This window comes from Tachyglossus aculeatus, chromosome 24 (assembly GCF_015852505.1).
Source record: "Tachyglossus aculeatus isolate mTacAcu1 chromosome 24, mTacAcu1.pri, whole genome shotgun sequence".
Lineage (NCBI taxonomy): Eukaryota > Metazoa > Chordata > Mammalia > Monotremata > Tachyglossidae > Tachyglossus > Tachyglossus aculeatus.
Genome location: NC_052089.1, coordinates 14,276,408 through 14,292,468, shown reverse-complemented (window position 1 = coordinate 14,292,468; position 16,061 = coordinate 14,276,408). Strand labels below are relative to the sequence as shown.

At 43.8% G+C, this 16,061-nt stretch overlaps 1 protein-coding gene across 1 annotated transcript in view; it reads right to left on the bottom strand.

The window, feature by feature from the left end:
* PROS1 (protein S) overlaps positions 1-16,061 on the bottom strand; it is a 64,855-nt gene that overhangs the window by 38,920 nt on the left and 9,874 nt on the right. The window contains exons 2-4 of the mRNA XM_038766163.1: positions 4,694-4,851; positions 2,587-2,611; positions 1,145-1,231 (exon numbers count right to left, since the gene is read on the bottom strand). Of these exons, the coding sequence (XP_038622091.1) occupies positions 1,145-1,231; positions 2,587-2,611; positions 4,694-4,851 (270 nt within the window). The remainder of the gene's footprint in view (positions 1-1,144; positions 1,232-2,586; positions 2,612-4,693; positions 4,852-16,061) is intronic.

Below are 16,061 nucleotides of genomic sequence, written 5' to 3'. Positions count from 1 at the left end.
TTAGCAGAGTGCTCTGCACACAGTAAGCACTTAATAAATACTGTCTGACTGAATTTTTAAAAGCCTACTGTTTATGGGTTGTTACGATCAGTTCTTTATATAATGAGCATGTTCATTATGTGTTTTGCATAGCACAGCCGTTGAGGAATTAGCGGGCAGTCCTTCCTCAACCCATCTCCGCCTGGATACAAGAAGACGCAGGTCATTTAATCAGTGGTTGTATTTATCGAGTGCTTATTATGTGCAGAGCACTTATATTAAGCACTTGGAAGAGTAAATTACAACAGAGTTGATAGGCCTATTCCCTGATGACAAGGAGATTATAGTCTACAGTGGGAGATAGATATTAAAGTAAATTATGGATATGTACATAGGGGTTTTGGTGCTGAGGGTGGGATGAAGATCAAGTGCTTAAGGGGTACAGATGCAAGTGCTTAGGTGATGCAGAAGGGAGAGGGAGTATGGGAAATGAGAATTTAGTTGGGGAAGGTTTCTTAGAAAAGGAATAACTTTAAAAAGGCTTCTAAGGTGGGGAGAGTGGTGGTCTATCCAGTATGAAGAGGGGGAAGGAGTTCTAGGCCAGAAGAAGGATATGGCTTCTCCCTCAAACTTTTAACTAGCTGCCACACTGCTTGGTTTGAGATGTACCTCTCCTGATAATCAACCAGGGAAGAGCTGATGATCAATGAAATCCTCAATCCTCAATAATGAAGAGGTGATTGATGGGCAGTTGGCAGGGAGACGATTGGTCTGCTAAGTGAGAAACTTTTCACTAATGTTACTCCTATCTTGATGCTAATTTGTTAGAAAAATCATGGCTTTCTTTGACACGGTCAAGAAACTCACCCAAGGTGAAAAATTACTCTGAAAGTATGAACACAAAACAAAATAAGACCACAGTCAATGACCTGTACCCCTAGCAAACACACGTCACTGTTTAACTGAAACTGTTATGGATCAATTTTATTTTAAAGTAACGATACATGATTCACATAGCCGAGCGATATGCTAGTTGGAAATTTTTCCCTTGCCCTAAGGTTGTGCAAGAACTGTTTCAGTTAAGGGTATCAAAGTTGATGCCAACATTTTTTTTTTCCCTTTTAAATGCATACTGTTGCGGAAAATAGATATTACTAGTACTTACCAGTGACGCAGGACCTCAGGTCAGTGACAGCGTGGGTGGACTGACGGGCAGGCACAAATCGTCCAGGTTGAAATGCGCCAAGGCAAGCTGAAAAAAACCCCACAATCTTATGACGTATGCTTCAATACTTACTTAGCTAGTATACTTAGATTGTGTCTGTTATCCTGAAAGGACCTGCTCAAATGAAATGAGTAGAAATAAGCCTGGAGGGAACTTACTGGGCACACATTGGGTGCAAAACAGTGTAACTAAAGGTTTGGGAGAGTACAATACAAGCCAGAAACATATTCCTTTTATTCTATTGAGGAAAACAGATATAAACATATCTACAAATAGAAACGGTGCCACATTAACTTTACGTTTAGGCCAGACTGCATTTTCAGCCACTATACTTCAAGGAGGAATTTTTTTCCCCCGGGCTGAAATCTTTGAATATTAAGGACACTATGTATATGTTTTCAGGGCCTCTGATCAGAATTTAATATAAAGTTTATTCATATATTCATATTCATATAAAATTTAAAACTAAGAACAATTTTGTTTAAGTATAGTGGCTGGCAATTAAAAACAAACCTTCTAATTTATTTCTTTGTCTTACTGGAGTCATACTTAACACTGATTTGCATATTATGCTTAAGAGGTCCTGACTCCAAAGATGTACAACTTCTCAGAGGGTGGACGGAGTAGGGGACCCATCTATCTGCCCTTCCACTAGCAAAACAGGAACGTCCTAGGCAGTCCCGGCTATACAGATTCAGTTGTATTTATTGAGTGCTTACTGTGTGCAATGCACTGTAATAAGTGCTTGGGAGAGTAAAATATAACAACAGACACATTCCTGCCCACCACGAGCTCACAGGCTAGAGTCCAGATGAGTAATGATCCCCATATACTTGCTTATACAAATAACTAGACCTCCAATTTTCTGTTGTCTTTGGGGGCAGTAAGAAAGCTACATTAGGAGGGAAGAATGAAGCCCAGTAATTGTTCTCTAACACATCGAAATATATTCATAATATATTTTTACCTGTCCCACTTCATTTTTTTTTTCTTTTCAATTCAGCCTTGCTGCTCTTTCAGATTTAGACGCAACTCTTTTTAGCCTCTAAGATACGGTCTGGGTGTAGATTTAGTGTTTAGAGAAGCCCATTTTCAAGACTAAATGTCTCCCTAGAGGCTTGCTTTTCCCAAAATATCAAATTTACTGCATGGAGTAATTTAGATGATGGGAAGAATCTCTATATTAAAGGCATATTCCATTAGTAACAAAACTAAATTCCAAAAAGGTGCATAATAATTAAAGTTATTTCTAAAGGGCCTATAAATAAATACTTTGCAATTATATTCCATATCTTTGGGTACCTGAAATTAATGTTAAAAAAAATGAAAAATACACTACATTGTGGGTATAGGGTGGGTGATCTATACTATTTTCAACTTACCTAGGTATTTAGGGTAAAAATAGTTCTGGAAGAGAAAAAGGTGGAGAAAATTTATATAGACAAATTTTAATGTAACTGCAGAACTGCAATAAATATGATTAGCTTTCTCATTGAAACTGACCAATATCTACAGCACCATGCATTTATATATGTAATATGCCCACAATCAGAAGCAGTTTTCCAATAATTGAAACCTATTAGATCTATAAATTTGAAACCCATGTAACTAATTTTTATTATTTATTCTAGGTATGGGCTAGCATGTCTAATGCCCTATTGTATCTAATTCTCACCCATGCATATTTTCCCAGGGCCTCTTACAGTGCTTTCCACACAGTAAGCACCTGATAAATACTGTGAGTATTACCAGTGAAACAGCAGAGCAGGGATTTAGAAGTCAAAGAATCTGGGTTCTAATCCCTGCTCTGCTAGGTACTTGCTCTGTGACCTTGAGCAAATCACTTAACTTCTCTGTGCCTCAGTTCCCTCATCTGCAAAATGAGGATAAAGTATCTGTTAGTCAATCGTATTTATTGAGCACTTACTGTGTGCAGAGCAATGTACTAAGCACTTGGGAGAGTACAGTAGAGCAATAAACAGTCACATTCCCTGCCCACAATTAGCTTACAGCCTAGAAGCTTACACTGTAAGCCCCATGTGGGACTTGATTATCTTTTATCTACCCCACCAGGTACAGTGCTACATAGTAAGCACTTAAGAAATGCCACAAAATTACTAATATTATTACTATAGCTCATTGAAAAAAAATTGTTTCTAATTGGTTAAGGTTTCAGTCAGGCTATAAAATATACTTCTCTTTGCATGTAAATCCATTCATTCATCTCTCTTAATTATTAAAACCCCACTTGGGAAGGTCAGACCTCCCTAATCTCAGGGAGCAGGGTTCTCCTGCTCTCCCTCACAATGTGCCCATCCCGAGGCCTCGCTGATCGAGTGTGCAGGGCCTGGGAATCCCCAAGCACCAGAGCACTTGGGCTATTCTAGGCTTCGGAGAGGCCTTGGCAGGTGAACGACAAACAGGACCCCAAGGAAACCAGACCAGGTCAATTCTTGGTTCAGGGATCCCTGTGGATCCCTGAAGTTTCTTCAGGCTGAAACAAAATCCCAGCCCCATCCGTGGAAGTCCCCACACTGGGACCAAAAGGGTCTGGATTCCTTAACCAGAATCTGAAGCTCCGAGCAGGCTTCCAGTTAAGCCCACAGATTCCCAACAATAAAAATAAGAATTGCGGTATTGTTAAGCACTTGATATATATCAGGCACTGTACTAAGTACTGAGGTACAATTAATCATGTCCCACATGGGGCTCACCCTTCTACAGATGAGGGAACTGAGGCCCAGAGAAGTTAAGTAACTTGCCCAAGGTCACACAGCAGACAAATGGCAGAGCAGGGATTAGAACCCAAGTCCTTCTGTCTTCCAGGCCTGTGCTCTACCCACTATACCATGATGCTACTGATTTTCAACTATTCTTTGCAGTTATTGATAAAAACAGCTGAAAGGTCCCAAAAGGAACTGCAGAACTTGGGATGAGGGACTCATTATTTTGAATCCAAGATATCTTCATCATCATCATCATCATCATCAATCGTATTTACTGAGCGCTTACTGTGTGCAGAGCACTGTACTAAGCGCTTGGGAAGTACAAGTTGGCAACATATCTTCTCCACCAAATCCCACTACCCCCAGCAGTATGGGATACAGAGTGGAATGAGAGTAAAATGTGGCTGATTGATTGATTGATTAAAAGTGTCCAGTCTCTATCCCCACTCCAAACCCTAGGCTTCTGGGGGTGGGGTCCTGAGGCTACAAAAAAAGATTGTAGTAATATTCCCTTTAGGGAAGGGCCAAACGTATTGGGTAATCTATGCCCTAAACCCATGGCAGGATAGACATTTTAGACTTCACTCTCATCTATCCTCCCGCCGACACACACAACCCTTCCAAACATGTACTGTCAAAACTACAATGCCCGGCTGAAGCTTCTCTGAGACTACCATTTCTACCTTTCCCGTAGAAAGACCCCATTTCCACTTCTCTGAACCCAACAGCATTCTCACCTCTGAACACCTTTTCCAGTACTTACTGTTTCAGGGTCATTTTCAAAGACCTCTCTGGCTTCCTCTTTATTACACAGTTCTTCAATGCATTCTCTTTCGAGATTTCCCTGTTTGCGTTCTTCAATCAAGCTGTTGGCTCTCCGTTTTCTAACCAGGATCTCGGAAGCATGCTGCTTAGACAAAACTTTGAAAAGACAAAAAATACTATTTTACTTAATCTTTCATAGACTTTTCTTTAGAACTGTGCATTGTTATAAGGCCCTATGTTTCACATGGAATGAGATAAAAGGTTTTGGATGAATGGTCATAATGAAAACAATTTATAACATTTATAACTGAGATGGGTAGACTATTTTTTTTCAACAAGTTCAGGTACTAGACAGATACGTTGCTAATGGGGACTATAGGGCACTCTCTGAGCAGAGAATATACTAGATCTTATGCAATTTCAGGACTTTTAACTCCAAATATCACCTTTCTCCAAAGTGGGTTCAACAGTGAACAATGAGCCTAGACCACAAAGTTACTGTAATGTAATGGAAAATAATCACTCCGGGTGGAATAAAATCAAGCATTTCCTGGTTCTTCTATTTCTCTGGAAAAATCATATTTCCAAAATATGCTTTGTTCCAACTCATTCTGTAGAAGTGGGATTACTGATATATTTAAGGTCCATTTTAAAAAGCTGTGATATCAACTGGACGCAATATCAATAGCATCACAGCGTTCATGCATATGGAACGCCTAGATTTACTTCCCTTGTTCTCCGCCACTCACAATCACCTGAACAGGAATGAAATTACTTATCAAAAATGAGACCAATGTGATCTCTGAGAGGAGAACAGAGTTAAATGGGATCGTTGGTGTAATAAGGAGAAACAAATGCAGTAGGGAAAACTTTCTACCATCAGTGTCAATTGGGATCAGGAAAAACATTCGGGAATCAAAATCCACAGAAAATGCAGAAACTCATTTGAGACAGTCGTTTCAACCTTTTCCCCTAAGCAAGTGTTTTTTGCCAGTATGCCTAGCTTGCAGCAAAATGGGCTGATTTGGGCCTTATCTCCTTTCCCCATCCATATGCTGCTGCTGATGGAAATTGAAAAGGGGGATGAAGAGTGGTGCATTGGCTGCATTGTCAAACGTCCAAGAGTGAACTAAGTAGTTACATCATTTCCTTCACCTGCCTGAACACGAGGTCAGCCGATGGTTGAATAAGTTATTTTTCAGTATTTATGGGCAAACTGACCCTCTACTACTTGCCCAAGCAAAACCTTGCTGGAAATCCTGCAGCAGTTCTGTTGATATAGTGACTGCAAAATAGACATTGGGTCTTTGTGAGCCTACTTACCAGCCAAGAACATTATTCAAGAGATTAGTAAAGATAGGCAACAAAAGGAACATCAGGGATGCAAACACTTCATTTGTTTGGGCCGTTAATGAGGTCAGCTATTTCATAAGACATACAGTAAACTGCCATCTACCTTTAAATCTTGTTTCTTTATCTCTGTGAAAACCCACTGCTGTTTTTCATTTAAGGTATGTCATTTGAGAAGCACAGTTTCAAATAATAAAACATAGCAGTGGACTATTCAGAAGATACGGGAAGCAGACAGACCAGCCTGGTAGCCATCAAGAGAGGGTACCGTTCCCAACCAAGAGCCAAACTCAGAAACAGAGATGGGCCCGGTACTGGGTAAATTAATACAGCAAAGACGTATTTTTAGCTGCAAACGATACAGAAAGGAGTGTCAGTCACACCCACATTCAGAGAAAGGATCTCATCATTATTAGTATCATCCTTGAAAATGAAGGATAAGTAATTTAGGAAATCAAAACAATGTTAAAGGATGCTATTTTTATGCTTGCTGTCGAGTCTTTGAAACAGTTTTAAGGATAAGAAAAATAATACCTTCTCAGCCAAGGTTTCAGTTATTGCCTTCTTTGCCTTCACCCGCCACAAAATAACATCTGAATTTTTGAAAGGAAGTACAGAGCCGGTAGGATCTGATCTATTTACCCCTTTGACTCAGGGGCAGGATTCTCGTCAACTTTCTCTCACATGAAATGAAACAAGCCTCATTCTTCAAAGCCGGGATTTTCTGAGTCCCGTGAAGCTAGAGGATGTTCTGGAAAAGGGAATGCCTCAGGCAGACATAAAAATAACCCCTAGTTGAAAAGCTTTCTCAACTCACGTTTGGGTAGGGTGGAGACACGTCTTTATAAGAGAAACCTAGAGGGGAAAAAGCATGTTTCCTACCCTCAAGGAGTTTACAGTCTAGCGACTGGTTGAGTAAAATTATGTCTTTGATTCATGCCTAACATACAAATAATAGTAATAATAATAATATTGGCATTTATTAAGCACTTACTATGTGCAAAGCACTGTTCTAAGCGCTGGGGAGGTTACAAGGTGATCAGGTTGTCCCACGGGGGGCTCACAGTCTTAATCCCCATTTTACAGATGAGGTCACTGAGGCACAGAGAAGTTAAGTGACTTGCCCAAAGTCACAAAGCTGACAATTGGCGGAGCAGGGGTTTGAACCCATGACCTCTGACTCCAAAGCCCTTGCTCTTTCCACTGAGCCACGATACAAAGAGGAGAAGCAGAGAACCATTAGAATATTTGTCACTCAGGATGGAGAAAAGTTATCGGAAGGTGATTCATTACAACCAAAATGACACTGAAAGATATTGATTCATCACAGGAGAAACAGTTTGGGATATGGGAGAGGACTTATATCTGAGGCTGGGTATTACAAGGAAATCTGAGGAACTCTAGGGATGATTATCAGCTGGATTCAAAGGAACTAGGACTAGGATTAGGGTGCTAGTGGCTCAGGGCACTTATTTAGGATTCATACTGCCTTGCAAACCAGGAGCAGTGAACTCAGTGTTGGAAAAAGACATTTACAGGTACCTTGCAGTGCTCACACTAAGGGTTTTATTTTTTGGTTCATCTGTTTCACCCCAAATTTGCTGCTCTCTTGAGAAGTCTGCCAGTTAATCAATCAATAACACTTATTGAGTGCCTTCTGTGTGCAGAGCACTGTACTAAGCAATAGGGAGACTATGAAAGAAAAGCAGCGTGGCTCAGTGGAAAGAGCCTGGGCTTGAGAGTCAGAGGTCATGGGTTCTAATCCCGGCTCTGCTGCTTGTCAGATGTGTGACTTTGGGCAAGTCACTTAACTTCTCTGTGCCTCAGTTATCTCATCTGTAAAATGGGAATTAAGACTGTGAGCCCCACGTGGGACAACCTGATCACCTTGTATCCTCCCCAGCGCTTAGAACAGTGCTTTTGCACATAGTAAGTGCTTAACAGATGCCATCACTACTACTAAAAAGGAGAAATGACCCCTGCCTTCACAGAAATTTATAGTCAAGCTTGGGAGACAGACTCTAAAATAAATTACACATAGGCAGGGTAATAGATCAGAGGATGTGTGTGTAAGTGATTAGGAGGAGTGGAATAGTTGAAGTGGCAGTTGGGTGATGTATAGAGGGGAAATTAAAGATTATTTGGGGAAACCACCCTGAGTTCAGCCAGTCTTGTCTGATCAGAGAAACTAAAAAGGGTCAGAACTGGTTAGTACTCGGATGGATGACCCCTGGGAATAGCGGCTGCTGCAGGCTTTTCCTCGTCCTCTAGACGGTCAACTCATTGTGCGCAGAGACCGTTTCTATCAACTCTTTTATATCTGGACTCTCCCAAGCACTTAGTATAGTGTGCTGCACACATAAATTCCCAAATAAATACGATTGATTGATTGATTGGAGGAGATGTGAGCGTGGCTCAGTGGAAAGAGCACGGGCTTCGGAGTCAGAGGTCATGGGTTCAAATTCCAACAATTGTCAGGTGTGTGACTTTGGGCAAGTCACTTAACTTCACTGTGCCTCAGTTACCTCATCTGGAAAATGGGGATTAAGACTGTGAGCCCCACATGGGACAACCTGATCATCTTGTAACCTCTCCAGCGCTTAGAACAGTGCTGTGCACATAGTAAGTACTTAATAAATGCTATCATTATTATTATTATTTTCTCTTTTCTCTACTTTCTCTTTGACATCTGCTTCCACAGGCCCTCAATTTGTCCCTGACTCTGGTGCTGTGTGTTACAGCACCAGTGTGGGTTGTTTTGGTCTGGGTTGTTTGATGGGGCTTTACTGACATGACTTCTCATTTGTGTTGCTTGTTCTCCAGACTCACACTGTTTATGTTGGGTTTGAAATGCAGCTTGTTCCCTGTTGGAGGCCATAAATATTTTTGAAAGAAACTAGAAAATGCTCTACAATTGAGCAACACACTGGCAGATAAAGATCAATGAGCCTAATTCTCCCACAGACTAGATTTACTCAGTGGTTGAAAGTTAAGCACTTTGAAAGTACCATTAACTCTTCCTGACCCTGGGGGCTGCATTTAGAACTTTGCAACCTATTTTTGCATAAATTGCTGCAGTGCAACAAATGATTTCCTAAGTGTTTGAGAGAGTTAATGCTCCTCCCAAAGGGCATAATGTAATAACAAGATTAGGTGCCCACTTTTCATTTTTGAGTATGGCTAACTATGGGTGCCCAAACTGCTTTAAGGACCAATTCTGGGCAACTTGTGACTGTCATGGCAACCTCCTCCCACTCCACACAACAGGCTTGGGAGTCTGGGGACATGTTTGACCTTCTCTGAGCCTCAGTTTCCTCATCTGTAAAATGACGATTAAATACCCATTCTCTCCGCCCCCGCTCCCCCACTTTCCCTACTCGCTGAGACTGTGAGCCCCATATGGGACAGGAACTGTGTCTAACCTAATTTTCTTGTACCTACCTCTGCACTTACTACAGTTCTTGGCACACAGTAAGTAAATACATAACAATATTATTATTATTATTATTATCTTTAGATGTATGTTACATAGTACCAAAATCAACAAAGAAGAAAGGTTGTTTCTAGGAGATCCCCTTGGCCCCTGCTGCATTTACGCCACAGTCATTCCCCTCCAGGGTCCATTAAAACAATAATAATAATAATAAAAATAGTGGCATTTGTTAAGTGATTACTATGTTTCAAACACTGTACTAAGCACTGGGGTAGATACACAGTAATCAGTTCCCACATGGGACGCTCAGTCTAAGTCCAAGAGAGAACAGGTATTGAATTTCCATTTTATAGATGAGGGACCTGAGACCCAGAGAAGTTAAGTGACTTGTCCAAGGTCACACAGCAGACAAGTGGCATAGCTGGGATTAGAACCCCGGTCCCAGGACCGTGCTCCTTCCACTAGGCCACACTGCTTATAATAATGATAATGATGGTATTTATTAAGTGCTTACTATGTGCGAAGCACTGTTCTAAGTGCTGGGGTAGATACAAGGTAATCAGGTTGTCCCATGTGGGGCTCACCGTCTTCTTCCCCATTTTACAGATGAGGGAACTGAGGCACAGAGAAGTGAAGTGACTTGCCCAAAGTTACATGGCAGACAAGTGGCGGAGTCGTGATTAGAACCCAAGACCTCTGACTCCCAAGAATGGGCTCTTTCCACTGAGCCATGCTGCTTCTAGTAGTCCTTGCTTGATTGATTGGCTCATACTAAACACTTTTAAAATACTATTATTATTACAATTAGTATTAACAACTCCTCTGCTACCAGGGAGTAAACCTTAACACTGATAGAAGTGGACATAATATAGTCTACTTCAAATCGCAGACCTTGGAATTAGCGATGCAAATAAGTCAAGTACGCTCCATCATCATCATCATCATCAATCGTATTTATTGAGCGCTTACTGTGTGCAGAGCACTGTACTAAGCGCTTGGGAAGTACAAGTTGGCAACATATAGAGACAGTCCCTACCCAACAGTGGGCTCACAGTCTAAAAGGTAGTCACAAGGTTTCTGCTGCATTGGGACGGGGCATGGGCCTGGTAGTCACAAGTTTTGCTGCCATTTGTCTGCTGCATAGGGTTAGGGCACGGGCCTGGTAGTCATCATCATCAATCGTATTTATTGAGCGCTTACTGTGTGCAGACCACTGTACTAAGCGCTTCAGAAGTACAAGTTGGCAACATATAGAGACAGTCCCACCCAACAGTGGGCTCACAGTCTAAAAGGTAGTCACAAGGTTTCTGCTGCATAGGGACGGGGCATGGGCCTGGGAGTCACAAGGTTTGCTGCCATTTGTCTGCTACATAGGGTTGGGGCACGGGCCAGGTAGTCATCATCATCAATCGTATTTAGTGAGCGCTTACTGTGTGCAGAGCACGGTACTAAGGGCTGGGGAAGTACAAGTTGGCAACATATAGAGACAGTCCCTACCCAACAGTGGGCTCACAGTCTAAAATGTAGTCACAAGGTTTCTGCTGCATAGGGATGGGCCATGGGCCTGGTAGTCATCATCATCAATCGTATATATTGAGCGCTTACTGTATGCAGAGCACTGTACTAAGCACTTGGGAAGCACAAGTTGGCAACATATAGAGACAGTCCCTACCCAACAGTGGGCTCACAGTCTAAGTCTCTGTGCCTCAGCGACCTCATCTGTAAAATGGGGATCAATCAATCAATCATATTTAGTGAGCGCTTACTGTGTGCAGAGTACTGTACTAAGCGCTTGGGAAGTACAAGCTGGCAACATATAGAGACAGTCCCTACCCAACAGTGAGCTCACAGTCTAAAAGGTAGTCACAAGGTTTCTGCTGCACAGGGATGGGGCATGGGCCTGGTAGTCACAAGGTTTGCTGCCATTTGTCTGCTGCATGGGGTTGGGGCACGGGCCTGGTAGTCATCATCATCAATCGTATTTATTGAGTGCTTACTGTGTGCAGAGCACTGTACTAAGCGCTTGGGAAGTCCAAGTTGGCAACATATAGAGACAGTCCCTACCCAACAGTGGGCTCACAGTCTAAAAGGTAGTCACAAGGTTTCTGCTGCATAGGAACGGGGCATGGGCCTGGTAGTCACAAGGTTTCTGCTGCATAGGGACGGGGCATGGGCCTGGTAGTCACAAGGTTTGCTGCCATTTGTCTGCTGCATGGGGTTAGGGCACGGGCCTGGTAGTCATCATCATCAATCATATTTAGTGAGCGCTTACTGTGTGCAGAGCACTGTACTAAGCACTTGGTAAGTACAAGTTGGCAACATATAGAGACAGTCCCTACGCAACAGTGGGCTCACAGTCTAAAATGTAGTCACAAGGTTTCTGCTGCATAGGGATGGGGCATGGGCCTCGTAGTCACAAGGTTTGCTGCCATTTGTCTGCTGCATGGGGTTGGGGCATGGGCCAGGTAGTCATCATCATCAATCGTATTTATTGAGCGCTTACTGTGTGCAGAGCACTGTACTAAGCGCTTGGGAAGTACAACTTGGCAACATATAGAGACAGTCCCTACCCAACAGTGGGCTCACAGTCTAAAAGGTAGTCACAAGGTTTCTGCTGCATAGGGTTGGGGCATGGGCCTGGTAGTCACAAGGTTTGCTGCCATTTGTCTGCTGCATAGGGTTAGGGCACGGGCCTGGTAGTCATCATCATCAATCGTATTTATTGAGCGCTTACTGTGTGCAGAGCACTGTACTAAGCACTTGGTAAGTACAAGTTGGCAACATATAGAGACAGTCCCTACCCAACAGTGGGCTCACAGTCTAAAAGGTAGTCACAAGGTTTCTGCTGCATAGGGATGGGGCATGGGCCTGGGAGGCACAAGGTTTGCTGCCATTTGTCTGCTGCATGGGGTTAGGGCACAGGCCTGGGAGTCATCATCATCAATCGTATTTATTGAGCGCTTACTGTGTGCAGAGCACTGTACTAAGCGCTTGGGAAGTACAAGTTGGGAACATATAGAGACAGTCCCTACCCAACAGTGGGCTCACAGTCTAAAAGGTAGTCACAAGGTTTCTGCTGCATAGGGATGGGGCATGGGCCTGGGAGGCACAAGGTTTGCTGCCATTTGTCTGCTGCATGGGGTTAGGGCACAGGCCTGGGAGTCATCATCATCAATCGTATTTATTGAGCGCTTACTGTGTGCAGAGCACTGTACTAAGCGCTTGGGAAGTACAAGTTGGGAACATATAGAGACAGTCCCTACCCAACAGTGGGCTCACAGTCTAAAAGGTAGTCACAAGGTTTCTGCTGCATAGGGATGGGGCATGGGCCTGGGAGTCACAAGGTTTGCTGCCATTTGTCTGCTGCATGGGGTTAGGGCACGGGCCAGGTAGTCATCATCATCAATCGTATTTATTGAGCGCTTACTGTGTGCAGAGCACTGTACTAAGCGCTTGGGAAGTACAAGTTGGCAACATATAGAGACAGTCCCTACCCAACAGTGGGCTCACAGTCTAAAAGGTAGTCACAAGGTTTCTGCTGCATAGGGACGGGGCATGGGCCTGGTAGTCACAAGGTTTGCTGCCATTTGTCTGCTGCATGGGGTTAGGGCACGGGCCTGGTAGTCATCATCACCAATCGTATTTATTGAGCGCTTACTGTGTGCAGAGCACTGTACTAAGCACTTGGGAAGTACAAGTTGGCAACATATAGAGACAGTCCCTACGCAACAGTGGGCTCACAGTCTAAAATGTAGTCACAAGGTTTCTGCTGCATAGGGATGGGGCATGGGCCTGGTAGTCACACGGTTTGCTGCCATTTGTCTGCTGCATGGGGTTGGGGCACGGGCCTGGTAGTCATCATCATCAATCGTATTTATTGAGCCCTTACTGTGTGCAGAGCACTGTACTAAGCGCTTGGGAAGTACAAGTTGACAACATATAGAGACAGTCCCTACCCAAGAGTGGGCTCACAGTCTAAAAGGTAGTCACAAGGTTTCTGCTGCATAGGGACGGGGCATGGGCCTGGGAGTCACAAGGTTTGCTGCCATTTGTCTGCTGCATGGGGTTGGGGCACGGGCCAGGTTGTCATCATCATCAATCGTATTTATTGAGTGCTTACTGTGTGCAGAGCACTGTACTAAGCGCTTGGGAAGTACAAGTTGGCAACATATAGAGACAGTCCCTACCCAACAGTGGGCTCACAGTCTAAAAGGTAGTCACAAAGTTTCTGCTGCATAGGGATGGGGCATGGACCTGGTAGTCACAAGCTTTGCTGCCACTTGCTGCATAGGGTTAGGGCACGGGCCTGGTAGTCATCATCATCAATCGTATTTATTGAGCGCTTACTGTGTGCAGAGCACTGTACTAAGCACTTGGGAAGTACAAGTTGGGAACATATAGAGACAGTCCCTACCCAACAGTGGGCTCACAGTCTAAAAGGTAGTCACAAAGTTTCTGCTGCATAGGGATGGGGCATGGACCTGGTAGTCACAAGCTTTGCTGCCATTTGTCTGCTGCATAGGGTTAGGGCACGGGCCAGGTAGTCATCATCATCAATCGTATTTATTGAGCACTTACTGTGTGCAGAGCACTGTACTAAGCACTTGGGAAGTACAAGTTGGGAACATATAGAGACAGTCCCTACCCAACAGTGGGCTCACAGTCTAAGAGGCAGCCACAAGGTTTCTGCTGCATAGGGACGGGGCACGGGCCTGGTAGTCACTAGGTTTGCTGCCATTTGTCTGCTACATAGGGTTGGGGCATGGGCCTGGTAGTCATCATCATCAATCGTATTTGGTGAGCGCTTACTGTGTGCGGAGCACGGTACTAAGGGCTGGGGAAGTACAAGTTGGCAACATATAGAGACAGTTCCTACCCAACAGTGGGCTCACAGTCTAAAATGTAGTCACAAGGTTTCTGCTGCATAGGGATGGGCCATGGGCCTGGTAGTCATCATCATCAATCGTATTTATTGAGCGCTTACTGTATGCAGAGCACTGTACTAAGCGCTTGGGAAGTACAAGTTGGCAACATATAGAGACAGTCCCTACCCAACGGTGGGCTCACAGTCTAAGTCTCTGTGCCTCAGCGACCTCATCTGTAAAATGGGGATCAATCAATCAATCATATTTAGTGAGCGCTTACTGTGTGCAGAGTACTGTACTAAGCACTTGGGAAGTACAAGCTGGCAACATATAGAGACAGTCCCTACCGAACAGTGGGCTCACAGTCTAAAAGGTAGTCACAAGGTTTCTGCTGCACAGGGATGGGGCATGGGCCTGGGAGTCACAAGGTGTGCTGCCATTTGTCTGCTGCATAGGGTTAGGGCACGGACCTAGTAGTCATCATCATCAATCATATTTATTGAGCGCTTACTGTGTGCAGAGCACTGTACTAAGCGCTTGGGAAGTACAAGTTGGCAACATATAGAGACAGTCCCTACCCAACAGTGGGCTCACAGTCTAAAGGGTAGTCACAAGGTTTCTGCTGCATAGGGACGGGGCATGGGCCTGGTAGTCACAAGGTTTGCTGCTATTTGTCTGCTGCATGGGGTTAGGGCACGGGCCTGGTAGTCATCATCATCAATCATATTTAGTGAGCGCTTACTGTGTGCACAGCACTGTACTAAGCGCTTGGGAAGTACAAGTTGGCAACGTATAGAGACAGTCCCTACCCAACAGTGGGCTCACAGTCTAAAATATAGTCACAAGGCTTCTGCTGCATAGGGATGGGGCATGGGCCTGGGAGTCACAAAGTTTGCTGCCATTTGTCTGCTGCATGGGGTTGGGGCACGGGCCTGGGAGTCATCATCATCAATCATATTTATTGAGCGCTTACTGTGCTCCAGACTGCAAGCGAATTAATTCTCCTTTTTTCTGTAACAAAACATGACAGTAAATGTCACTAAGGATAGTTTAATAAATACATATGCTTGATCTGTTCAGAGTGGCCCAAACAACTGAATGTTGCTGGTCTAAATTGAGAAAAAAAGATGTTCCTAGTGCGACTGAATCCCACCTCACTGGACTGGAAGGCACACCTTTTCTGTATTGGTTTTTCTTCAGTTAGCAGGACGAATTCCTTGTGGAGTGAGGCAGATCATTGGTAACGGCTTCAATTTGGTATTCTAATATGTTTGTGTGCTTAGAAAACAAGCAGGGAGAGAATAATAGGGTCACTTTATCTCAGAGCATGGTGGCCTGCCTAGGGGAGATATTACTTTTTTTGTTTTCAACAAGAAGGGTATCATTGCTGTCCAAAGTTCATGGCTATTTTTCAAATTGCAATTCTCTGACCGACTAAAGGTGTTGACCTTATGAAGCAAATCACAGCAGTACTTATAAGCTCCATGAACTAACAGCCTGGTCTAGTGGGGAATGCACAGGACTTGGAATTAGGGGACCCAGCTTCTAATCTCGACTCTGCCACCTGCCTGCTGTGTTACCTTGGGCAAGTCTCTTAACCTCTCTGGGCCTCGATTTTCTCATTTCTCAGATAGGGAGAAAATACATGTTCTCTCTCCCTCTCAGACTGCCAGCCTTATGTAGGACAGGGACTGTATCCATTCCAGGGTTCGGCACAG